Source organism: Oreochromis niloticus, linkage group LG4 (assembly GCF_001858045.2).
Source record: "Oreochromis niloticus isolate F11D_XX linkage group LG4, O_niloticus_UMD_NMBU, whole genome shotgun sequence".
Classification (NCBI taxonomy): domain Eukaryota; kingdom Metazoa; phylum Chordata; class Actinopteri; order Cichliformes; family Cichlidae; genus Oreochromis; species Oreochromis niloticus.
The window spans coordinates 10,344,055-10,369,181 of record NC_031969.2 but is presented as its reverse complement, the minus strand read 5'-3'; the positions used below and the strand labels follow the sequence as shown (position 1 = coordinate 10,369,181).

The 25,127-nt window shown below is 40.6% G+C and overlaps 2 protein-coding genes across 4 annotated transcripts; one reads left to right on the top strand and one right to left on the bottom strand.

The window, feature by feature from the left end:
• Positions 1–1,549: 1,549 nt before the first annotated feature.
• Positions 1,550–10,523, top strand: cd9r (CD9 molecule related). 3 transcript variants are annotated; one of them, XM_005468450.4, is made up of 9 exons: positions 1,550–1,682; positions 1,988–2,102; positions 4,420–4,525; positions 4,629–4,726; positions 7,642–7,716; positions 7,816–7,917; positions 8,186–8,281; positions 8,408–8,491; positions 8,701–10,523. In XM_005468450.4, exons 2-9 carry the CDS (start codon positions 2,037–2,039, stop codon positions 8,905–8,907), a joined length of 834 nt encoding a protein of 277 aa, XP_005468507.1. In that variant the 5' UTR covers positions 1,550–1,682; positions 1,988–2,036; the 3' UTR covers positions 8,908–10,523. The 3 variants fall into 3 exon arrangements, with proteins under 3 accessions (XP_005468507.1, XP_005468508.1, XP_005468506.1); XM_005468451.4 differs by having other exon boundaries at positions 1,590–1,729; positions 9,556–10,523; XM_005468449.4 differs by having other exon boundaries at positions 1,590–1,729.
• Positions 9,923–24,446, bottom strand: LOC102075640 (uncharacterized). The gene is made up of 14 exons (XM_005468452.4): positions 23,822–24,446; positions 20,953–21,108; positions 20,666–20,784; positions 18,794–18,965; positions 18,566–18,684; positions 16,775–18,419; positions 16,407–16,517; positions 15,675–15,850; positions 15,449–15,540; positions 13,987–14,120; positions 13,697–13,877; positions 12,998–13,127; positions 12,799–12,856; positions 9,923–10,952 (listed from the first exon to the last, which is right to left on the bottom strand). The coding sequence occupies exons 1-14, from the start codon at positions 24,333–24,335 to the stop codon at positions 10,933–10,935; spliced, it is 3,627 nt and encodes a 1,208-aa protein (XP_005468509.1). The 5' UTR covers positions 24,336–24,446; the 3' UTR covers positions 9,923–10,932.
• Between the last annotated feature and the right edge of the window lie 681 nt (positions 24,447–25,127).

The following is a 25,127-nucleotide window of genomic DNA, read 5'->3' as shown; positions in this document are numbered from 1 at the left end:
CTCCATACCTGCTTCATGCCCTGGGGGACGGGGTTATGGCTCCCCACACTCCCTAGCAGATCATTACATGGAGAAACCTTTTGAATACAAGCGTGCTGATCCACAGGTGTACACACAGGTGTTCACAGACACAAGCTACACCTTTCTTGGCTGCTACCTCAAAAGCACATTGTGCGCTGTCGATCTTGCTTACTGCACAATAACATGTAATATTTAGTATCTACTGTTATCTACTGTTTATTGTGATGGTGTTGTATTTATTATGTTGCTCTGTTTTGTTTGTTTTCTCATCTGTTTTTTCTTATCCCCATACAGGTGATCCAGGTGTTTTGTTTGTTTTTCTTTCTTTTTTCCCTCTCTTCTCCCCTTTCTCACCATCTCTTCTCCCCTCTATTTTTCTTTCTCTCCCTCTCTTTCTTTCATTTTTTTCTCCCTGTCCTATCCCCCAGTCATGTCTGTCCCGTCTGTAACAACCGAAAAATCAAATCAAATAAATACATAATTATAATAAAGGTCAATCAAATGGACCAATATGGCAAGGCCATGATGATCCAATTGGTAAAGTAAATCCGCTTGGCATCTTTCTTGGCCTTCAGACAACAATTGTGATGGCTAAAGATCCAAACGGGACAGGCAAAAAAAAAAAAAAAAAAGACCTGATTGACCTGGTCCTAGAGTTTAGAAAGGCTTGCTTAATGTGCTTAAACCAGCACAGGACATATCAGATGGCATCAAAATGGTTAATGCTACACATATAAAGGCTAATTTACATCATGGAGACCTCCATAAACTGGCACCGATGTAGTCACTGATATGTCATGTGGTTGGTTGGTTGTGGGTAATAGACTTACATTGTATGAAGTTCATTGTGTGGAGGACTCCTCCACACAATGAACCACCTGTCTCAAACAGGCTCTCCTCCTCACAGTCCTCATTTATAAAGTGCTTTATATGTGTAGCCTTTCATGTCATCTTTAATGAAGCAGGTTGAGATTTCTTTAGACTAGGACAAATGTAACAGAGCCATATGCCAAGCTTTGTTACTGGATAACTGCGAACTGACACGGGAGGCACAGAGCAATAAAATCTGGAGTACACAATTGTCAAATATTCGGTATTATTTTTGTATTTTGCTGTGCGCACAGAACGGAAACCACACGTGTGCAGCATGGATCACTTTCTGTTCAAAGAAATAATACTTTGTCTTCTTACATTTCCTCATTTCCTGTTTGAAGCTTACAAAAAAGCAAAAACAACTCCTCCTCCTCTCCCCAAACCCCCCAAAACAAAAACAACAAAAGAAAGAAAGAAAGAAACAAGAAAGATTATAACTGTAATAGACAAAAAAGCGTAGATCCCTATAGGGATCTTCGTTTTTTATGTTTATGCAAAATTAGAACATTTTAAATGATGCAAACAGTCACCGTCTGTCTGCTGGTATGCCTACATCACACTATCACTGTCTTTTTAGCTCTCGTTTCTCCTTAACTTTCTTTTTCCACGCTTTCTTCTTTTTCTAAAACGGATCGGTTACTGCACCTTCTCATAGGTCACAGCATGTGTCACTCACGCGGTTTGCCCAATGAGAAGACCGAGCGGAGAAGAGGCGGAGCGTGACGCAGATCAAGGTTTCGATAAGCACACGCAGCAGCATTAAAGAATTAGTTTTGTTTTTCCACCTGGTGAGTTAACCGAGGGCCACTGATCAGGCAAAATAACATCGATAAAGGTATTGATCGATCGGTTTGGGAGATGATTTCACAGCGAGCGTTTCTGCCACGCTGTAATCTATTTGAAATCAAAAAGACTGCTAAACCTTTTAAACGCAATGCTGGCTGCTTATGCGCGAATTTACGGATTAAATAGAGTGAAATAGTAGAAACTAACACAGCAGCGACAGAATACGTTTGTATTTTTTAAAAAAATGCGCATAACCTGCCAGGCCTGCTCGGAGTGGTGAGGTAATTCTGCTTTCTGCACTTTGCAGACTTTCACCGTGTGTTCAGCTCAACGATCCGCCGACCGTCATCATCATCATGGCTCTGGATGGATGTGGCTTGCTCTGCAAATATATCCTCATCATTTTCAACATCATCTTCGCGGTAAGTCCGGCTCGATTTTAATACTGCGTGGTTAATTACGGGAGGGTAGAGGGAAAGGCCAAGCATGGCTTTCGTCTTCTTTCGCCTGTTTTGTGATCAATTCTGGAGATAAACGGGCAGATTTTTTTTTTTTTTTACATGAAGGATTAAAAGTTGTCATAGAGCGATTAAACAGGGGTGTTGTGCCAAAAAGTGATTCCCGGTATTTGCCAAACAATTTGAACTTCTATTAATGAACTGTTGGGCTCTAATCTGTAAAACATATTTCAAGTTGCAATAAATATAACAATAGTCCTCCAAAGATATTATAGGTGGTCTGGAAAGGACTGGAATGGTTACAATGTACGTACAATAAAAGAGTCTTACAGATACTTACAAAACAGGTCATTTATTTTATTTATAATCCCATAAATCACATTGGCTACAGTTAGTTTACTGATATAAGCAAAGACATTACACAAAATTTAAAAAAAAAGAAACGTTGACTGTTTTGCACACGATCACTTTTTGGAGCAACACCAGGTTTCCTTGTGGTTTCGTTTCTTATGATACCAGAGAGGTTACTTTCTTTTTCAGGAATCACCGTTTCCATCAATGTAAACGGTGTGCTTGTCACATCTATAAGCTGATAGGAAACCAAACGGTATTTAATTTTTGAAATGTATATATATATGTGTGTGTGTGTGTGTGTGTGTGTACATATATGTACAGTCACAAAAATAACAAAATAGGAGTTGTATGGATGGGATCAAATTAAGACCCACCAATTCATTTTTGTTCTTAGCTATTTAGTGGGATTTCAGAAATGTGAGGTTAAATTGTACAGACTCTTTAAAATAAGGCAGTATCTCCGATGAGTGGAAGAAGAATAAAGCCGTCTGGCAAGTGAGAACTCTCTTAAACAGCATGAACAATGCTGCCACGGATAGATGATTACCCTTCACACCTCGGTGTTTTGTACAGCAGTTGAGAAACCAAATGCCACAACATCAGAGTCTTAGCTTACACTATACCTCAAAGTCCATAATAGACTTTGGGCCATGTTGTCCCTGCTAAGGTTCCTCTGGTATGTCCTCAATCTCAGCTTTCACCTGTTTCTTTCTGACCCTCCTCCACCTCATCTCCTGACACCACTTCCAGAGTTCTGAGTAAAATCCTGTCAGCCTCATTTAGCCATCACATCATTCTGTGACCAAACAAGACCTGAAACATGTTTCTATGAAACACGATACTTAAATTATATGTAATAAATGTAAATATTTAAAAATAAAATCTTTTGAGTGCTGGACGAAAAGACTGATACAACATGGTATCATTGTGACATCTTCCTTATTTTTATCAACTCTGTCTTATTTAGCAGGTTTCAGTGCCAGTGTTGGTATGTGTCAGTGGTAAGACATTATAAAACACATTGAAGGAATACAAAACAGTCAGAGTTTTGTTCAGAGAACTACGTGCGCACGGGTGAGTGATCGGGTGATACTCACACCGAGGCTTTGCAGTCAGCTTTATTTATACTCAAGCATGTTTGCGTCACAGACACATGTAGGAAGAGATAACATACCACTCCTTACAAAGCATAAAACATATATGTTCAACTGTCAGTAAGGAACTGGTCAAGCCTATCTTAAGGGAAACAGAAGCCAGTTGGTTCCCGTTCCCAACGGCAGACTCAGCAAACTCAGCAAAGGTGAGGTTTCCTGTGGCAACCTCCTTATGCCAGTCATTTTCTTAGAAGTCAGCAAGGCTCACGTGCATGTGTAGTGACAAGATACATGTAGTATAAAATATATGAACATCATTGTACATTCGCAAACCTATTTAGGGAAAGCATGTTATTTAATAAAACATTAAACAAAATCTCTTAACAGTATGCTTGACAATCAAAAACACAAAGTGAGAGAACTTTATGGTATTGGATAAAATACTAAATAATACTATATACTTTAAATACTAAATGGTTTAACTTTTCTATTCTAACTATTCTTCTTGGTTCTGTATGACATCAATGAGAGCAAAATCCCTAATGTGGTCATCACAGCATCAGTCCTGCCCACTTCCTGTGTAAACGTTATGCTTGCGATGGGCAGCCAATCAGAAGAAAGCTGTCTTAAATGCCTCAAATGCCAATTTCTGTTGTTTGTCCTCTCTGCCAGCTGTTCTGCACAGTGTGAAAAACACATCTGTCACACCTGACGCAGCATGGTTTATAAATATTTACCCTAAAAAACTATAATTTCAGTAACCAGAGGATGTGAAAGTAACCAGGAATGTTGTTCATTACACTTTGTCCTGGTTTTATTTCCTCATGTGGCAGGTGGTGGGGTTTGCCTTTCTTGGACTTGGCATGTGGCTGAGGTTCAGCGACAACACAAGAGCGGTCTTCCATGTGCAGGAATTAAGCTCCAGCGCATTTGTTATGGGTCAGTGCATTTATTAGGCCGAAGAATCACGGCGGTACATTTGGCTCTGACACATATTTAACAGACGGAAACGACCCTCTTTCCTGCTCCGTTTTATTATCAGGTGTGACTGTGCTGATCGCTCTCGGGGCGGTGATGCTGTTTGTGGTGATATTTGGAGACTACGGTGCCTGCAGCGAGAAGAGATGCGCTCTGCAAGTGGTGAGTTGTTTTGATGGGTAATGCATTTTGGCTTACAGTCTCACTTTTCTATAAAGATGGGTATCAGACCAGTTGTTTCCTGTGCTTTGAACACAAAACCCTGTCTCACACATCGGTTACACCTTTTAACTCACTCAGTGTTAAGGGAAAGTTTTAGGCTGCTTTTTAGTTTTAGTCAGAGAAACCAAAACAAAAATGTGTTAGTAAGGTTTAGTATACCTGTAGTAATACCATTTGGTACCGTTTCTTAGGAGTCATTAAAAAAAAACAAACCGCCCTAAACAAGAAGTGACCTGCAAGGACATGTTCAGAACAAGCTTAAATACCCCGCTGCTTCCTGGAGGATTCCTTTGTTCATTAACTTTATGGCAAATTTTAACGTTACTCTTCAGGCTTTTATCGGTCCTTAACAGGAAGACGGTGAAACATTTTAAAACCACCCCAGTGCCAGCATCAGAGGTTAAGGTGAATGCTGGAAAAGGTGTTTAAATGTTAGAGGACATGCATCACTTACATGCTGGTGCAAATGGTAAAATCTGTGTAAAGTCGTTATTCAGATCAGATCCTTGATTCTAATGTGCACATCAAGTTCAACAAGTTGTTACAACATAATATCTGTGGAACCACAGAGACGAGTCAACAGAGTGCCAGAGGAAAGTGTAATTAATAAGCTGCTCTCCGAGTACTCCGTCTTCTCCATTCATCGATGACACAATGAAACAGGAAGGAAGGATGGCCATTTACACAGAGCTTCTGCTCCCCCCATCAGTCAAATAGTCTAAGATGATATGAGATACAAGGCAGGTTAGCGTCATGGGGCATACTAAGTGTTAAAAACCAAAAGCTTTGCACCCCCCCCCCCCTCCTCCTTTCCCTGATAGTGACGAATGTTACGAGAAAGGCGAGTTCTTTTTTAATAGTGAACAATATTCTTATACTAAAGTTATAATTGTGTTAGCTGTAGCCACTAGTGTTACTGTGGCCAGGCCAGGTTAACCTTTATAAACTTAAGTGTTGTGAAAAGCCAGTGTGAAGTCGAGAGATGTGGAGAGATAACACAGATTGTGTCGATAGGTCTCAAATGACTAATATGGTAATAATTTTTAGCATTGAGTATTTTTAATTCCTCATGAAAAGGCACTTTAATGTCAAAGGATTTATGAGTAGACTTGTAAAACTGTCAAGAGTGAAGTTATTATGCCGTGTTAATGTTGCTGTTGTTGTTGTTTTCGATTAGAGTTTTAAGTACAAGCGAATGAATGTTTATTAGATTAGACATTAAAATCATCCAATGGAATTATTTGTGACCTGTTCAAACTACTCTTTCCGATTTTATTGATGCTCCTGCCATTATTGGTTCTGTTTATATAGTTGGTTCCCCCTTATTGTTGCCAGATCAGTACGCCTGCTAAGGTTTTTAGCATCAGCGCAAGTATTTTATCCTGAACACAGTGTAGAAATAGAGTGCGGAAAGGTTGGCGCGTGTCTCTGGTCTGCAGGAGCTGCACTGCTGCAAGTTTAGAGATTTGCAATGCAAAACTGTCCCAACCCCACCAATCAGACAAGGTCTTTACGCAACTGCATTGAATTGTACAATTCCATCCATGGATCATGCACTATAATATTATCATGACTTTAAACGTTAAAAGAGGTTTATAATTGTTAGCCTCGATGACCTAAGTTAGGAACTTCAAGAAAGCTAGCTAATTGCTTTCTTTTAAAGACTGAAGGCCAACATATGGATAAGAAATTCTGGCCAGCTGGATAAAAGAAAATAATCTGGTCTTTTTTCTTTTAACCACCCAAAAGAACACACTGACTCACTGCTCCATCTTTTGGTTCAGATTGGTATTACATCAAAAGTACAGCACAGCCCTAGCTCAACTTAAGTTGATGTCTCTTCAACACAACATACAGATGTTTTGCACATAAAGTTGCAGAATTTGTTTCTTCACATCTTGCTGATAACTGTAGTTACTTTGGGAGGTCTGAAACAGAAACACAGGAGTGTGCAAGCACCTTTTGAGCGTCTTATATGATGCAGAGGTTTTTGAACCACTTTAACATTTTTCTTTTTGATTCAGACCTTAATCCAGGTTCAGATACACGGAACATTTGATTGCAAAGTGTGAAGTGTATCACCCAGTTGGCCTTGACAGAGGATATTTTGTAACTGTGTGTAATCACGCTGACGAAACAGGCAACTGGCAATAATCACACAGTGACCTCTCAGTTTTCATCTTGGCTGTTTTTTTTTTCCTTTGCTGTGTAAATGTAGTGTCCTAACTGTAAATTACATCCTCAGGTTCAGCCCTCTTGGTTTTTAAGGCTGTTAAAGTTAAAGGAAATTAATGGACGTCCAGTACCAGTTAATTTTTTGCTCTGAAATCTGCAGGCTGTATCAGAACTTTCATTTTAAGAAACTTGCACACCACACTGCAGGCAGAATCCCAGATGCAAGGGAGGGATGGGGAATTTGAGCTGATAGTTACTCATAGCTCGGCCTCTGGTGAACACTCTTAATCTTTGAAAGTCTGCACTTCTGACCTCTGGCATCTATCTTTTTTGAGAGGAAAATTGAGAGGCATTCCTCGTTAGTTACATACTGCAAAGGCAAGCCAGTTGGAAGTGTGACCTGATACACAGAAGTAATGCAGCAAAGATTTTCAAAACAGGCTCTGCAACTCTAACAAGGAAATGACTCCAAACAACCACACATCTAACGTAAATCAATGAGTGCAGTGGAATGAGCAAACATTTATGCAAGCTTGAAACAGGTCCTCGTTAGAATTTACTGCAATGTTAAGCCTTGGCTTCTCTTGATGCACCCACATAAAACTGGAAAAGCTGTTTCACTTCCTGTTCCTGTGTGCTTAAAGGTGTTAAAGTTAACAGAGTTCTTCCTGTCCCTTCAGTTCTCCGTCCTTCTGGCCATACTGGCTACAGCGGTAGTTGTTGTTGGAGTGCTTGCCAACTCCAAAAGGGATGAGGTGAGAGAAAATACTGATAAAAGGGATGAAAACCAATTAAAAAAAATATGTGCAGTATATCCTGACCATACAATTGTGTTTTCATCTCTCATGTTAAAGGTTGGAATGAAGTTGACTGAGTTCTATGGTACCTTGTATCTTATCTATGTGGACAGTCAAGACCCAGGAATTGCTGTCACACTCACATTCATCCACAACGCGGTACGTATATAAGCTGCTGTTGTTTTTCATTTTTACCTAATTTACTCAATTTTAACTCTTGCTTCCTGTATACTCAAGTCTTTTCTGCTTTATGCATACGAGTTATATGGCTAATACACACAGAGAAAGCGTCACTGTCAGCTGTTTCCATCTCAATTCCTGTGGAAGCAGTAAGGGTGTTTAGTTTTTCCACAGGGCTGTGCAGGGTAGTGTTTAAGACTTGTTTTTTGCCTCCCTTCACCTCTTCCTTCATCTGCCTGCTTTGCAGCTTCACTGTTGTGGAGCGACTGGTGTCTCCATAATAGAGCTCGTTCAGAAGACCTGCCCCGAACCAGATGGGTTTCTGGAACACCTCAAGATGCCTGTACGTTGGTGCCAATAAATGAAGCCGTTTACAGTGGTCCTGCCACCACTGTAAACTGCGCTGCTTTACCTCTTTCACTCAGCTGCACTGTACTAGATGCTCACAGTTTGTTTGGTCTTCCTGCAGAGCTGTCCTGGCGTCATCGTAGATGTCTTTAACAGTAAAGCACCAATGATGATGGGCATCTTCATTGGAACTGGAGTGCTCCTGGTAGGCAAATGATGCACGTTTACTTTGCAACAAGCTTCAAATGAGTTGGCAAATGCATAAAAACACAGTACTAAAGGTTCTATATTGTTGTTCATGTTAATGGCCATACATTAATCACTTTGCACTCCTCTCTCTCTTAAATACTTCTTTCCCCTCCCTTTTCAAACTTTTTCTTCTCATTTCATTTCCCCAATCATTGCTTTCCAAAGTTCATCGCTCTGATTTGCAGCATTACCCTCAGCAGAAAGATTATTTCTGTCTCAACACCTCAGTACATTATCCTGACTCAAACCACTTCTACTCAGGCTAACTTTCAGCCAGCTCAGCATGAAGTAGTCACCACCACCTATCCTGACCAGGAGCCGGTCTTTTTCACTCCTCTCAGCGCAGCCAACATCCCCGTAGCTTATGCTTAGTGCACTCTTCATTCCCACTGCGCCTGTTTCGCTTTTGATTTTACTCCACATTGCTTTAGTATGAACTACAGGTATTCCATCTGCTGCTCTCAGCATCGTCTCAAATTTTTATCATTAACAGTTGTTATAGGAGAAATCCAACCTAACAAACACGACTCAGCTATAACGTCACTCAGACAACTGGAGCACAGATGCCCCCCCCCTTCCAAAAACAGATACAGTTGACAGGTTTGACAGCACATCACAGCATTTAGCAAATGAGTTTTCACATTTTTAATCACCAACTTGCTTCATCTGCAGAAAAATTGACATTTGCTGGCAAAAACAGTATAAGAAACCCTCTGTTGCTCTGAATATTCCCTCCACCACCAGTCAACTCTTTAATCTTTACTTTAGTGCCTTTAAACACACACGGCCAGTACATCAACAGGGTTGGATTTGTCCCGTTTCGACGTCTCTCTCACACTTTCTCAAAGACTTCTGTAGCTGCGTGCTATCTGATTGCTGAGGCTGGAAGGTCTAGCCTCTTTAACACTCTTTCACCTATGGCTGGTTTAATTCTCGGGATGATGTAATGGGTTGGTCATTGCATAGCTCTTTATCCCATCCCTGCTCTTTACTTGCCCTCCTCCTGTGTCTGCACAACAGATGACGGCCATGATCTGCGCCTTAGTTCTCCTGAACCAGCTCAAGAACGCCCATCAGGAGAGGACAGTGTACTATTCGAATGTGTACTAAGAGGTGGATTGGGGTTTTACACCCTTAACCACTTCCTGTCAACAAAGGCAACTGCTTTACATGCAAGCAGGACATCAGTGTTTACATATTTTCCTTTTCTATAGCTACGATTACATTACTTTGGAACCATATTTTGATTAAGGCATTTTTAAGACATTTAGCTTAATAAATCCTGTAGCATTTCATGCACTAACCTGACAGGCCTCTAGATTATTGTGGCCAAACCCAGCCATGAGAACACATGAACAAATTCAGCTGGTAAGACATGAATTTTAAATTTTTTTAAACATTTTTTCTCCTGAAAAGTTATGCTGTTTATTTATGAATGAGTATTAGGGCCACGTTAAAGGGGAAGAGAAACAACGTGGCCATGAGCATACGGACGCTGAAGGTGCAGAAAGATGTATCTGGTTAAAATGAAATAGCTGGAGATGGACAGATGCAAGGATGTTTATGGTCACACCTTTATGCAGTACAGATGTTGTATCAAAAGACACAAGGACTGATCATGTTTCATCAGCTTAACTCCATGAAGCAGTCTACAGAATATAAATGACAAAATCTCCACATTTTAATTATTAATATTGAGAATAAAGTTTCCCCTTCATGTGACCCTAATACTAGTAGTTTGTGTCTGTTGCACACAGTAAAAGTTTAGTCACTGGATATGGTCAGTTATGACTGTTAAAAGGGAGTCAATGTATTATCTTTGTTATAGTAGAGGTCCAATTACAGCAAGGTGTAGCATGTTGGTGTCATCGCTCTAATGTGAGCTTCAATTTCACATCACTTTTTTGTGGCTGTATACTAGAGTATTGTTAGGAAGTGCATTCCTTTTAGATTTATGGTCGGGGTTACAGAGGGCCAAAGAGCAGGACCAAAAAAAAAAAAAGAAAAAAAAAAAAAAAAAAGCCAGGTGCCTGTGAGAGGTTTAGTTTTAGGTCAAACTGTTTAAACGTTCCAGACCGAATGCTTCAGAAGCCTCGTTTCTGTAAAAGCTTAAACGCTTTCATCCTGAGAAAAGGGAAAATATTTAAGCTCACATTTCATTCCTTTGTGTTTTGCTTGTTAACATTGTGTCATTTAAAAAAAAAAAAAAGTTAACTGTCTTGCTGATAAAAAAATAAATTTAAAAGGCTAAATGCCTCCAGTTGTCTGTCACTTGTTTTCTTGCCCTGTACTACTTATTTGTACTATTTAGTTATAGAAGCAAAACCTACAGAGACACTCGTTTCCATTAAACAACAAAATCAAGTTGCACTTGTGTAGAAATCTTTATTACATTGCTTACACACCAGTGTTTGGACCTGTGGAGAAAAAAACAAACAAAAAAAACCGTTAATGTAGTCATTTCACGTAATCAGAAACACTGAGCACTTCATTAGGAACACTAGGTAATTGTGTGAAACCTGACCAGAAGGTGAATGAATGCATCCGCTTAGTGGGGTTTCTGTGGAAATTCCAGTAATACGAGCTCCAAGGATACTTGACATAGCTACATTACTCATCACACCATGCTTTACAACTTTGAGGTTTATGGCAGAATGACAGCGAAGCAGGAAATCATGCCACCCTCCACTTTTAGTATTTAACCTCTTAAAAAACAAAACAAAACAACAACAACAACAACAGGTAAGTCTTCTGGCTGTGGTGTAACGTCTCAGAATTGTTCTTTTGGCTCGTTTAACCACCAAATAACCAGCGCAACGACCCATCTGGGTATTGTTACTGCATGTGGTCAGCAACAACAGTGGCTACATTCAGGATTAAAACGTGAAGCAGCAAGGTCACAAACCCCTCACGGATCAAACAGAGAAAACTTGGGAATGTGTTCAAACAGGAAGCATTAATGTGCAAGTCTGCATCATCATGATTTCAGCAGACTAGAATCTGAAAGCATTTCCCTTCCTTCTATAGTTAATATCCTCCCCCCCCAAAAAACTAAGGGTTTGAAAAAAATATGACATTTAAAATAACAGATTTCTGCCATTTCCCCCCACTTTGTTACGTTTTCACAGAGGGAAAAATGATTTGATACACAAACTTACACACAACGTCAATAATCAGATGTAAACCCTCTGGTGTCACCGACTGCTGAAGCTCAAGGAAACTGACAAAAATCTAACTTCTCTTAAGAAATTTTTACTTTTGGCTGCAGATGCTTTCAGGCCCTGTTTGTTTTTGAAACTTTCTGCCTCGGGTAAGTGAAAAGTCTTGAGACCAACTTCCCTGTTTAGGCACATTATTTTATTTAACAGGTTCACGTGTTTAGTTATCGCCCATCAGTACCCAGCGGTGCCTTGGCCTTTGTAGTTTGAGAAGTGCCGTTCAGGTTGAGCATTAGACTGAATCTCAATGGAACATCGAGTTCCTTTAGCGCCACATATACACGGCCGTGCCACAACACGGCCTCCACCACACTGAACAAGTGATTCTTTAGGGCTCGTTCTTTGCTTCAAGTTCATCATTCTTTCCAAAGAAGGTGTTTTTTGTTTTTGTTGTTTTTTTTTTTAGATGTGATGAGCTAAGTCTCACCTGGCCCCTCTGTTTTTGAGTATTACCATGTTACACAACAAAAATATCAACTTGCGTCATGTTCTGAGGTTTTCCTGCACCACAGAATAATTCTGCAGTAATCTGCTGCCATTTTCAGCCTTTGATACTGAAATACTGACACTGCGCCTCACATCGAGAGTTCCTGTGAACAGCTTACAAATGCAAACGTAACCCCTGGGACCAATGCCACAGCTTTTATCATTTGCATTTGTCATATATTGAGTAAATACTAAATATAAAATAACAACTGAGTCAACTGTTCAGTTAGTTTTGAGCCTGTGAAAATTGAGGAAACATGTAAAATCATCCCTTAAACGGCTAATGCAATGTTTTTGTTAAATCCCCTAAATTACAGCAAATTTTCAACCACTGAATCCCAATCGCTTCATTGTCGGTCTACTTGGATGACATATAGAATGAAAAGTTAGAAAACGTTGTTTATCTAGAAGTCTGCAGATAAACATTCGTTAATAAAATCTGTTAAATTAAAACAATTTTCAGTCAGAAATCTCAAACTTCTCAAAATTGGAACAAGTATTTTTATACTTTTTTAAATGAACAAGCTGCCCTGTGTTTCATTTCTCTTTATGGTCTTACCTTTGAGGCATCTTAGGGTGCAGTCAGAGCACACTTCTGTCAGGCACAAAAAGTGGATCTAAGTGAGGAAAAAAAAAAAAAAAAAAATCAAATACAGTAGCATTACTACCCAAGTTCACTTATCTGCACTGGGCCTGAACATGAATGCAACACATACGCAAACAGCTGTTCACTTGTGTGCATCTTAGGTGGGAAATACCTCTGGGTCCTCTCGGAGGGAGCCCCCTTTAGTCATGTGTTGTGGAAGAGAGAGGAAGCTGTAAATTATGATCTTCCGGACCTGCAAGTCCGAGGTCGGAAGCATCTGCAAAACCCCCAGGCTGCTGCAGCTGAACAACATAACAGTGACATGCCTTTACAACAAAAGACTGCCCAACAACTGGCATTAAAGAAGGGCTGTTTGAGATTTGTGGCTGCAAGGTTGTCTTCACAGAGTGCAGTACAAACATCCACGCACTGTGTTACTAAGTGATGCCCACCTGACTGAGTTTGAATTTGGAAAAAGTGGAATTTGTGAGTCGATTCATGCTCTCCATAGTGTTTAGTAAAAATACTCATTTACTTGCAGAGGCATGACTGGCATCTATTAGTGCACCAATTGATTAGTAAGCTTTGCAAAGTCAATGCATTTCTTAAATTGTTGGTACAGCTATCATATTTATTCAAATGGCTGTTTATACTTTATACGTCCTTTAACATGAGCAACCACAGAGAAATTGATTTGCAATTAACTTACACTAGAAAATGAGCACTTACTAATACAACTACAGGCAGTGTGCCCATAACACCCAACACACGAAACCACTGATCATGTTAAATGGTCACTGAGGCAGCCAGCAATATGAACAACAATAAGACCATCTGTGAGGACGTCATTTTCCGCCTTGTATAAACATACCCATCATAAACAAGCATCCCACTGGGATATGGAGCTTCAGTGTAAGCCAGGCAGGAATGAACCAGCAGCACAAGTGTGGACTCTGGGGGGTCCTTCAGGCTAACCTCCACATAAACTGTTCTGCCCTGCAAGAGGCTGAGAGGGAGGTGAGCCTCAGGGTGGTAGCTGGTGAAAAACTCATCTGCAGGGAAAAAGAAAAACGCTTTAATCAAGTGTTTAAGAACGCTCGGCCTATTGGCTCCAAGCTATGATCTGGTCCTTGAGCAGAACACGTGTTAAAGAAAAATCACCTTCGGCAATTCTCAGTTGCACAGTGACAGCGACTGGTGTTGGCTGTATGAGAGGCAGAGGAGGCTGTTCATCCATCACATGAAACTTCACTTCACCTGGAGAATCTGCTGAGGAACTACATCCCACCATAAACCTGTGGAGGGAAGGAGACGGACACACACGTACGTGAATTTTGTTTTAAACAATACACATTTGAAAAGCAGCCGTTGATCAAAGCACTGCTTAAACAACAAAAACAAAGAGGAGCATATAATGGAAACAAGAACAAGCTGAGGATGAAGCCTTGATGGCGCACTTGTGAGGAGATTAGAAAGACTGATCCAGCCTTATACAAGATTCTGGTATCTTATTTACCTAAAGGCAGCTGGTTTGGTGCCAAACTGCTCTACACAAGATGCAAGTGACTATGTAAATACAGAAGCCGTGGAAAAACATTTACCACCACAAAGGAAATACAGAATGGCCACTATACGGTGGGCCAGGCACATATTTCAGTTGTGAAGATCTAATATTTATGATATTTTGATGAGTGTCATAGCAGCTGGAGGAGGCATCTTTTCTGAGCAGCTGAGACTTAGTCATTTTCATCTTTCACTTCCTATTGAACCCATCGACAGCTGTGAGTTTTAAATAGGGATGAGAAATGATATAAAACGAGGTACTTCTCTTTCGTGTTGCAGTTTGTCATTAAAGGAAATATAGTTTAAAAAACTGAATGTGTTGGAATCAACACCCTCCATCTGTCAGGTGAAAGTGAACAGTTTAAAGATTGGACGATGGTCATGGCATCAAAAATGGTGGACATGGATTAAAGCTGAAAACACTTTGCCTCCACGTTGGACACCTGTGGACAAATAGGAGAGACACCAGACCCAAAAATAGAAAAACTACATCCTCCCATCAAAGCAACCTGGGCTTCATCGGGAACATCTCAGCAGCATCATGAGCTGATAATTTGTGATAAAGGAGCCCAAAACTAGTTCTGCATTCAGAGTTTAGAAGACTTCTAAAACTAAAAATATGGATGTTTATGGAGACAAATGGAGGCGATATCCCAAGTGTGGCCATCTCAGACACACAGAGCCTCATCCACCTGCTGTGCAAGCCTCCTAATTGAGACGGGCAGTTGGAGGAAAGAAAGATGGGGGAGGAGCAACAGCTTGTTTCAGGATGAACTGAGGGCTAGCACCAAGATAATTAAGGATCAATTTGAAATTAGATTTGTGAATCACACTAATCTACTCTTAAAGTCAAAAAATACAAATGTGGAGCTGGAAATTGGTATAACAGGTGACTGTTAACATAAAGAAAAGCACGTCAGCCAAAACAAATCAGATAAACAGTATTATTTTAAGAGAAAACTGAGTCTTTTCTGCTACAGCTGAATGCTTAAACCTAAGTACTACAAGGCTGCTGACAATGGTTACAAAAGCAAGTTTCCTGTAAACAGCAGTGACATACCTGAAAGGAGAACTCTCATGTGCAGAATCGCTGTTTTGGTAAGGATGCAAACCTTGAACTTCCAAAAGATGAACCACCGTCTTGCCAAGCATCTATCAAAATGTATTTTTTTAAAAAAAGCTTTAATTTATCCTGCCACAGTGGAGTGTGTTTGTCCATTTTTTTTTCCCCTTCTTTCCTGGGGGTGGGAGTCTACATGATGTGATAACATAGGAATGTGCCTTACATGTTTGTTTACTCCGCAGCCATCCAGAGGTACAATGTAGATGTCACGATCAGGGGTCAACCTCTGCAGCGTGCAGGAAGCATTGATGTCCTCAGGGGAATGAGCAGGAGGAGCAACTGTGGGCTGTACTACAGAGTCAGGCATCGCAAAGACGCAGTACTGTCCCACTGTACAGCCTGCCGACACACATACACAGAGTGGGAAATAATTATTGGATCCCCTGCTAAATTTGCAAGTTTGCTCACTTACAAAAAACATATGAACAGTCTAATTTTTATGGTAGTTTCACTTTAATGGAGAGAATATAAGCCAAAAAACCAAACCAAAAAATTGATTTGCATGTCACTGAGTGAAGTATTAGATCCACTATAACCCAGCCACAGACTAATCTGTGTGGCACATGGACACAGGCAATCAATTACAGATACTCCTGGTTTCAAACAAGCAGCAGCCAAAACAAAGGATTTAGAGAGTTTCTTTTAAGAAGAGTGAGGTAAAATCCCCCCTAAGATGTGTGCAAACCCAGCAACTAACTACAAGAACAACTAACTGCATCATACCGCTGTGCTTGCAAACAAGGATCTCACCACCAAGCACCAAGTCATGTTTTGCTTGGGGATCAAATACTTATTTCAGGCTTCAAGCCTGAAAGTCAGTGCATTACTCATTTGCTTCCCCCCCCCCTCCTTTACCAGACAAGTGCTTACAAGGTTTGTATTGTGTGAGACTCACCCTTCACAGTGTTTGAACAGCAGCCTAAAGAGTTACTGCAATCAGTATCTGACACAGGTCCAAGGCCACAGGGTGAGGCGGAGGGCGTGTACGTGTGGGCCTCGAGGTAATCTGAGAGGAAAGCAAACAAAGCAACGAGAGCTTGTTATGGATGGCTGTTCTCAGCAGCATGAGATGGAAAATATGCGTGTAATTACAGCCAGAACTTTAGGCAGAGGGTTTCCTGCCCCCTTGTGGTGATCTGAAGTCAAAACACTGCATGTCTGATTAAGCACAACATTTCAGTGCAGTCAAACTAAAATTGTAAGACCAAACATTTAAACTCTGTGGCATTCAAGATTGATAAACCCTTAAATGTGATCATTTACCTCTCACTTTGTCTAGATTCTCTTTTGCATCTTCATCAGGTTTCTCAGATTGCTGATTATGGTGCTGCTGAGTAATATAATGGGAATATAAACTATTGATTGGATTATGCAGTGGCAGAGGGATGTTGAAATATCCTGCCATCATGCCATAGTCAAAGTCTGAGGGAAGCTGAGATTTAGCAGATTTGTTTTCAGAGTTTTTGCTGCCTGTAGGATGGAGCTCGTCGTCTTCGGGCACTTTAGATGGGTTATATGGGTAATAGAAAGGACTATGCATCCAGTCATGAAAACCATACACCGATTGTACAGGTGGAGTCAGACGTTGAGCTGGGGCAGAAGGTGCTAGAAGATCAGGTGAAGCTGGAGAAACTTGGTTTACAGGTCTGTAATACATCTGAGAGTAATGATAATAAGGGTGATAGTAGTACTGGTAAGGATTCAGTTGATTAATGAATGATTGAGAGTGAGGAGGGCGTTGTTGAGGCTCAAGTCTATGATGGGGACCTTGTGGGACTGGAGGCAGCACTGCAGGAGTCACAGATGCAGAGCGACTTGCATCATTCTGCTCCAAATTTACTTTAGCAGAGAAAATCGGATGCATGATCAGCTCTGTGCTATATTTATCAAAGTTCTTGTGTGCATTTATGTAGGCATTCATGTTGTGCTCATTTACTGCAAGAATTGGGGAGGAATTTGACAAGTTTGTTTCTGCAGGCATGTCGGGATGTGATGGAACCAGTCTTTCAGCCTCACCCCTTGAAATATGTGGAAAGTAATAGTAATAGTAGTAAAGATATGGGTTTAGAAGGTGAGGAGCATGAGTTTCAAGGGTTTTGTCAACCAATTTAGCATTTTCTGGGTGAACGTAGGGATAAAAGGTAGTCTCTGACACAGGTGGAGGGAACTGGTCTGAGGTGACTTTCCTGACGCTCTTAGACTGTTGAACGTTGGGGGCCAAAGCTGAAAATTCATGTTTACGCGAGTGAGCTGAAGAGATTTCGTGAGAAACATCCAGACCTGAATCAGGGTTTTGAGGTTTGCCAAGGGGGATTTTGGGGTGATGGTAGTAGTGGTAGTATGGATTGAAGTCGTGTCTCAGAGGCTGGAAATGCAGCGCTTTGAGCCGAGCTGGAAACCCTGTAGGTCTGACACTGTGCTTCTCAGAGAAGGCCAAAAAAGGAGTTTCTTGATTTTGTCTTCGTTCGGGGTTCTCCCGACGTAAATCTTTCATTTCTTCAACGGGTGATGGAGGAGTGTCATACGGCTCCCAGAAAGGCATCTGGTAGACGTAGTAGGGTTGATAATCTGGCTGGGAATCAACAGGAGGGTGAAGCTGTGAGCTAAAACTCTGCTCAGGAGTCAAAGATGCTGGAGTAGGAGAATCATATGAAGCATGTACTTTAGGACTGGCATAATTATGGTGATATGTAGGGTGGGGATAGTACAGTGGAGCCAGGTAGAAAGGAGGGGCCCATGGAAAAGGCTCCTGAGCCCCTAACATAGGTTTGTCTGTCCCCCTGGTTAGATGAGCTGGGCTGTTGACCAGAGGCTGACTGTTAATGGGGAGCTCTTCAGGAGGAGACACAGGGCAGGAAAGTGAGAAGATTTCCTTGCCTATCTGGAGAGGAAGTGTGTATTCTCCATCCTGGAGGAGGAAAAAACCAAAACAACATTTAAAGACCACAGGAAATGACGATGTGCACATCAGATATGATGATTATGGAGAACCAGATGGGCTAAAGAAATAAAAACAACTAGTCTGTCTTGTGTATAGGATGCCCTGAAGTTCACCTTTTCTGTGATGCCACATGTAATAAACGGAGCAGCAATTACAGTATCTGCATCTTGTTTAGCCAAAGTGTAGCCACACTGCTCAGCCAACAGAGCTAGAGGGGTCCAATCTCCTCTCACTGCAGACAAGAGAAATAAAGGTTCATATTTGAGTCAACATATGAGGGGGAAAGGCTAAACTATTATCTAAATTATGTTTGATGGCAATAGAAAGAAAGGGGAGCCTACCATTTACTCTCTGCTTCTCCACAGGAGTCGATTCGTGTACTTTGACAATCATCCCATGTGGAGAGCAGCAGAGGGAGGATAGCCCTACAGTGTGAGGGCTGATCTGAGAGACTGGACAGGACATCTTGACTGGGGTTCCCCTCCATAGCAGGGGCAGCACATAACTGCCATCCTGAATAAAAGCAGAGAGGATTTACACCACCCTCAGCTAAAAACACCCCACCTTAGACCATACATGCTCAGGATTTAAAAAAAACAAAAAACAAAAAAACCCCACAAATGTTTGCCAGATTCAAGGATTATTTAGCTTGAATGTACAACTCATTTGATCAGTCACAAAAGGAGGAAGGTTTTACAAAAACTTCAGTTTTTGTCTTAATAACAACAATTAGCCTAGTTTTGGACATTTTTTCATATAATTTGACACTTAAAACCGTATCAATGCAGCCAAAAACAAACACACTGTACATTATTTTTTGTGGTTTTGGCTGTTTTGCCTCTCTGGATTTAAAAGGAAAATGAAGAAGAAAAAAAAACAAAAAACATGTGACTGAAGTGTAAGAATTGCATTAACTCTTTAGGAATTGCAGTCATTTTTATACACAGTCCCCTATTTTTCAGAGGTTCCACATAAACTGCTTAGACTTGGGGACAGCAAAAACTTTACAAGTGGCCAAATCAATAATCTGGTGCAGTGTTATGACTGCATTGACTGGCTCAGCCACAGCAACGGGCCTGGAAGACCACAGAAGCCAACTAAATTGCATGATGACAGAATTATTTCCATGGTTAGGAAAACCAACTGCACAACAGGTTTCTCTAAACAACTCAAGAGCACTCTGACAATGACCCGTCTGCTTCCTCCAAAGTCTAAAACAAAGAAAAGAGTTTGTGACAAGACTAAAACTAGTAACACAAACACAACAACATGGCCACATTAGGCTTTGTCATAAGACATCTAAAAGAGCCTGCACAGTTCTGCCAAAAACAACCTTTGGACCCATCAAACCAAGAACTTGTACCAAAATGATGGGAAAAGAAAAACGGCTTGTGATCTGAAGCACATCATGTGTCAAACACTGGAGATAATGTGGCACAAATTTTGTTCAGACAGAGAAAAAACAAAACAAAAAAAACAAAACCCACAACTACCAGGAAATATTTACAGCTTCTTTTGAGAAAAGCAAATATTAATTTAAATGTTTTTTTCAAATCTGGATGCGTGTATGACTGTGCATGGAGCGAAACTGTGGAAGAGTTTGAATGCAGAGTTGAAGCAATGCCAGAACAAAGAAGTTCAAAAAGGAGTTAAAGATATGTTTATGAGAAACAGATGAACGATGTATTTCAGTGAATGTCTGTTTAGTAAGTTTGTTAGTTGTACTTATACAGATTTTCCTATCAACATTACAAAACTGGAGATATTTTGCTTGGATGCGTGAAAGTAAAGTTATAGAGTTGCAAAAAGAAAATATAAATGATCATTTGAATTTCACATATTTTAATAACAGAATATGTACTCTATGGTTGAGGTTTATATTGATATGGAAGCTGGCTATATATGAACTGATAACCTATGGAGAAGGAGTGGGAGTAAACATGTGCACTTACTCTGACTCATTTTCCACATGTAAACTGAATCAGAATAGGCAGAGGGATATTTGGGTGTCTTATTTTTTTTTCCTAAATCACTTTCTGAATAATTTTTAAGTTATACTGCTGAACTGATCGGACAGCTCACAGTGCACATGGATGAAAAGCAACACTGACATCACATCTAGATTGTGTGACTTCAAATTTACTGTGGTGGAGTCTGAATGCAAAATTACAAAAACTGTTTCAAATCTAGGTGTAGCACACGGACGCACGCACCTTTTGAATGACATGACAAGCGTAATATGGAGCCATCAGACTGAGGTCTCTCCATGTGGTCTGAAGAGTGTAACCACACTGTGGTGGTAGCTGGGACAGAGCCACCGACGACTCATTTGCTGCAACACAAATAGACAACACAAAACCTTAATTTTACTAATATTACGAAACGGTTTGGGTTTCCCAAGAGAAACCTTTTAAAAAAACAAAAACAAAAAAAACAATGCAATAGTGCAAGTACAAAATCCAGGCTATTGGAGCGCATAGACATGTAGGTGTAGCCTCACCTCGGTCGAGCAGGAGCTGTGCAGCTCGTCTCCTCCTGACAGTGAGGGTCATGCTGTCCTCCTCACACTCCACCACAGGCAGCAGCCTCTGCCAGCTCTTCACTGTGCTGCTGACCCGGTGACCCCTGAGCCTTGTCCGGCTTCCCAGAGACCGGACTGGTAAACAAAAACAAACCACCTCTGAGAATATGGTGTTAGTGTGAGGATTATACAGAATGTAAAGTGTGAGAGAGGAGAGGAGGGAGAGGAGGGAGAGGAGGGAGAGGAGGGAGAGGAGGGAGAGGAGGGAGAGGAGGGAGAGGAGGGAGAGGAGGGAGATTGGGAGTTTCATGTAGCAAACTAATGGATAAGATAACGGGACACAAAATGCTTCTTATAGTGAAAAGATTAGTGTTAGTGGTAGACAGTGTTGGTCAAGTTACTTGAAAAAAGTAATCAGTTACTAATTACTGATTACTTCCCCCAAAAAGTAATCCCGTTACTTTACTGATTACTTATTTTCAAAAGTAATTAATTACTTAGTTACTTAGTTACTTTTTAAAAACACGATTTACAACCTGAATAGGTGATAAAGCGATAGATCTTTCAGCCCAATTCTACTTTTTCTGCATAATTCATCATACAAAATGTAATCAAATGGAAAAGTCTCTTTTTAAAACTTGTTTTATTAGTTTTAATCTTTTAACTTTATGCATCAAGCAAAAATTAAATTATATGCAACATTCTCTGACTGGAAGAAATTTGTTTAACATTTAAACCTATTTTCTGCACATTCCAGCACATCAAATAAAATATTTTTGTGTGTTTACACTCACTCTTTCAAATAGATGCAAGTAAAACACAGCAGAAAATAAATAAAATCAAAGACTAGCGGTCCTGTTGCTCTATTTTCACCTGTAAAGCAGGACTGGGGTAGGCGGAGGTTTACCCTGGTGCAGGTGTGCTGCAGCGGTCAGTGGAAGAATCCGCGAGTTTCTCTGTGAATTTCACATTACGTCGTAGTACACTCGGTGCTTGCTTGGAAGTTTAGGGGTTTTTTCTAGTGATGGGTCCTGCAACACTGACGCACCGACGCATGTATCAAGCTCACCTAGCGATGCCTGTATCGGTGCGTGCGTTGCTTTAAGAAAAAGTCACGTGATCGATACAGCTGCTGTATCGCTCATTGCCAACGCACCAAACTGTGTTTAAAAGGTACCGCATCCGCATCTGCCAACGGAATGAGTCGCCACCAAAAAAAACCCACAAAATTACTCTCGCAAAGATTAAAAAAAAAAAAAAAAAAAAAAAAAAAAAAATACACATCTCTCTATAATAAAATGGAGCCTGAAAGAAAAAGAAATGTTTCTGCTGTGTGGGATCATTTTGATCTTTTAACTGCAAATAAGGTAATAGTTTGTCTGTCTTTGTTTCAGTGTAATCTATCAGAATAGGAAAAACAGCAATGTGACTTGAAGTGTAAATTTTTATTTCATTTTATGCAGGTCAAATGTCGCATCTGTTCTGCTTTCTTACACAAACAAAAGCACCTCCTCCGTGTTTAGGCATTACAGAGCCAAACATGAAAATGAGGAGACAAACTCACCGAGAATGAACACTGGTAGGCCTATATAGACACTGAACAGCTTTATCATCATTTTTTTTTATTAATATGTGTTTTATTATTTTCAAATCAAGCATCTAGGAAGACTGCTCTGGACCAGGCAGTCCTGAATTTTATTATAAAGGACTGCCAACCCCTTAGTATTGTGGAGAGTGTCGGAGAGAAACATTCCAAGATCAGAGGATCCTTTAACGTACTGGGGGAATAGGAAGACATCTTATCAGAACCTTTCCCACCTGGCTTTACAGCTTGTGTACCCCAGCTTCATCTGTCCCTGTGAGTTTTCCAAAGCTGGGGAAATGGTGTCAAAAAAAACCCGCAATAGACTGAATGCAAAAACATTGGATAAACCTATTTTTCTGAATAGAAATTTATAATAAACTGAGTCAAATGGGTAATATTACATTCACAATACTTTCATTTTAATTTTCACTTAATGTCATTCACAATATATTTTAAAGATGTCTACAATATTTGCAATATAAAAGATATAAAATGATTCCATGGAAAGTACAATACCTTACAGTGTACAAGTATGACTAGGTCATTGAATCAGTGTCTGTTGTGAGTCTCAAGTAAGTTGCCTGCAATGATATTTAAGGTCCAGCAGGTGTCAGTATGGAGCAAAACAGCAAAACTGTGTCGACACAGTGTCGATACAGTTTGGGGAATGTGCTGAAACGCTTCACGAGGCCCCATCTACCCATCACTAGTTTTTTCGCTGTAAAAAGAAGTTTTCTTCCCACGCACAACGGACACTAATGTTTTTGTCACTTTTTATAGAATCAAACTCAAAATAAGGTCAGTACTTCCACGCTTTAAACGCTGCATGCTACACTCTGTCCCGCACTAGATATATTATGATCTGCAGACAGCTGTTGTCACGAACGTCGCACTCGCTTACGTCACTGTCATGAGACGTTCTCGCAAAAAAATCACGGTTTTAGTAACGCAGTAACGCAGCGTTCCTACGTGAAAGTAACGGTAATCTAATTACCGTTTTTGCAATAGTAATCCCTTACATTACTCGTTAGTTGAAAAAAGTAATCAGATTACAGTAACGCGTTACAAGTAACGCGTTACTGCCCATCTCTGGTGGTAGAATAGTTTATAATCATCATGAGGGATTAAAATGTACCAACTACTTTATAAAAAGGATTAAAATTATTAAATTGGTTTCGTTGGGGGAGTATTAAAGTAGTAAAGTAAAACGCAAGCACAGTGAGGAGGCGCCTGGGGTCAGGTGAGTTCAGGACAGTAGCTTACCTGAAGCAGAGGAATCTGATTGGTAGCTGAGAGTTGGGACGTTTGGCTCCAGCTGGCCAGCGATGACAAACTTGCCGTAAACTACGTGCTTAATTTTCCCCTCTCTGCAGTCTCCATATGAATAAACCGGCTCGTCCTCGGCTTGTGTGGGGTTGTGACGGTCACTGACACCTGTAGGACCCGAAGAAGACGCCATTCTGGGTCTTAGTCTCTTCTCGGGCCTTTCTTCGGGGCTGCTGCTGGGTTTCTCTTTCCCGCTGTGGAGGTCTTCAGAGTTTAGGAGGTCTTCTGCGCGCCTTGAGCCGAGGTCCAGCCGCTCTCCGATGTCAGGGCTGGAGGAATGACTGCTGCTTTCCGTAGTTAAATGAACTTTGCTGTCATCAGGAGGAGGTGGAGGAGAATTCGGTTGGAAGGAGGACGCAGTAGGCTCACACCGGCTAACTGGAGGTAAAGCGATTGTTGTGATGGTGTAAATAAGCACAACACCGAAGTATCCTTTATGTTTGAAATGCATTGTCAATACGAGTTTTTGTCTTTGCACCAAAACACTGGGACGGATTGAAGGGCGGCAGTATTTTTGTAGACTTCCTGTCAGCGCACCTGGTCACTTAATTAGCCTTAATTGGCAAAGAGGCACGCGCTCGAAACCGTTACTGTCCCAAGTGTTTATGTTGGCGCTGTCAGCATCCAGCTGCTAATCTAATCTTACCTTTTCCGTCTAGTCATATAGCGTGTGGGATATTATCAACTTAGCATATTAATAGTTAGTCTTATTTGTATACTTCCCTAAACACACGCAAGATATTACGTGTTTGTTTGTTTTTTTTACTGATTTGGTCACACACTGTGTATAGATATGACTGTGAGTGATGTCTCGGAACAATCTGGGCCTTATTGCTAAAGTTAAAATAGCATTGTGTCTCGTGTCGCTTCAGCGATCCGAGTTTTGACTATCACAAATCTTAAACATGTTTTTAGGTCTCTGTCCACTAGAGGGCAGCACTGCATTGCACAAAGTCACCGAAGATTTGAAGAGCATTATTTTATGAACCCCACTGCATTCATCTAGACTTACTAATCTGATGGCTAACTGTATATATTTAGCTAATTTTTTTTTTTAAATCAAAACATCTGGACATGCATTTGCTCAAATACACATGTGGCTCTGTCTTTCTGATAGATGCCATTTCATCCCTGAAATTCAGATTATTTTCCCCTGCCCTCTTTTTTTGTAAGTCATTTATTTCTGTATCAGCTGACAGAAAAATTAGTCATTGGCTAAAAGTACCTCACACTGGAAGAATAA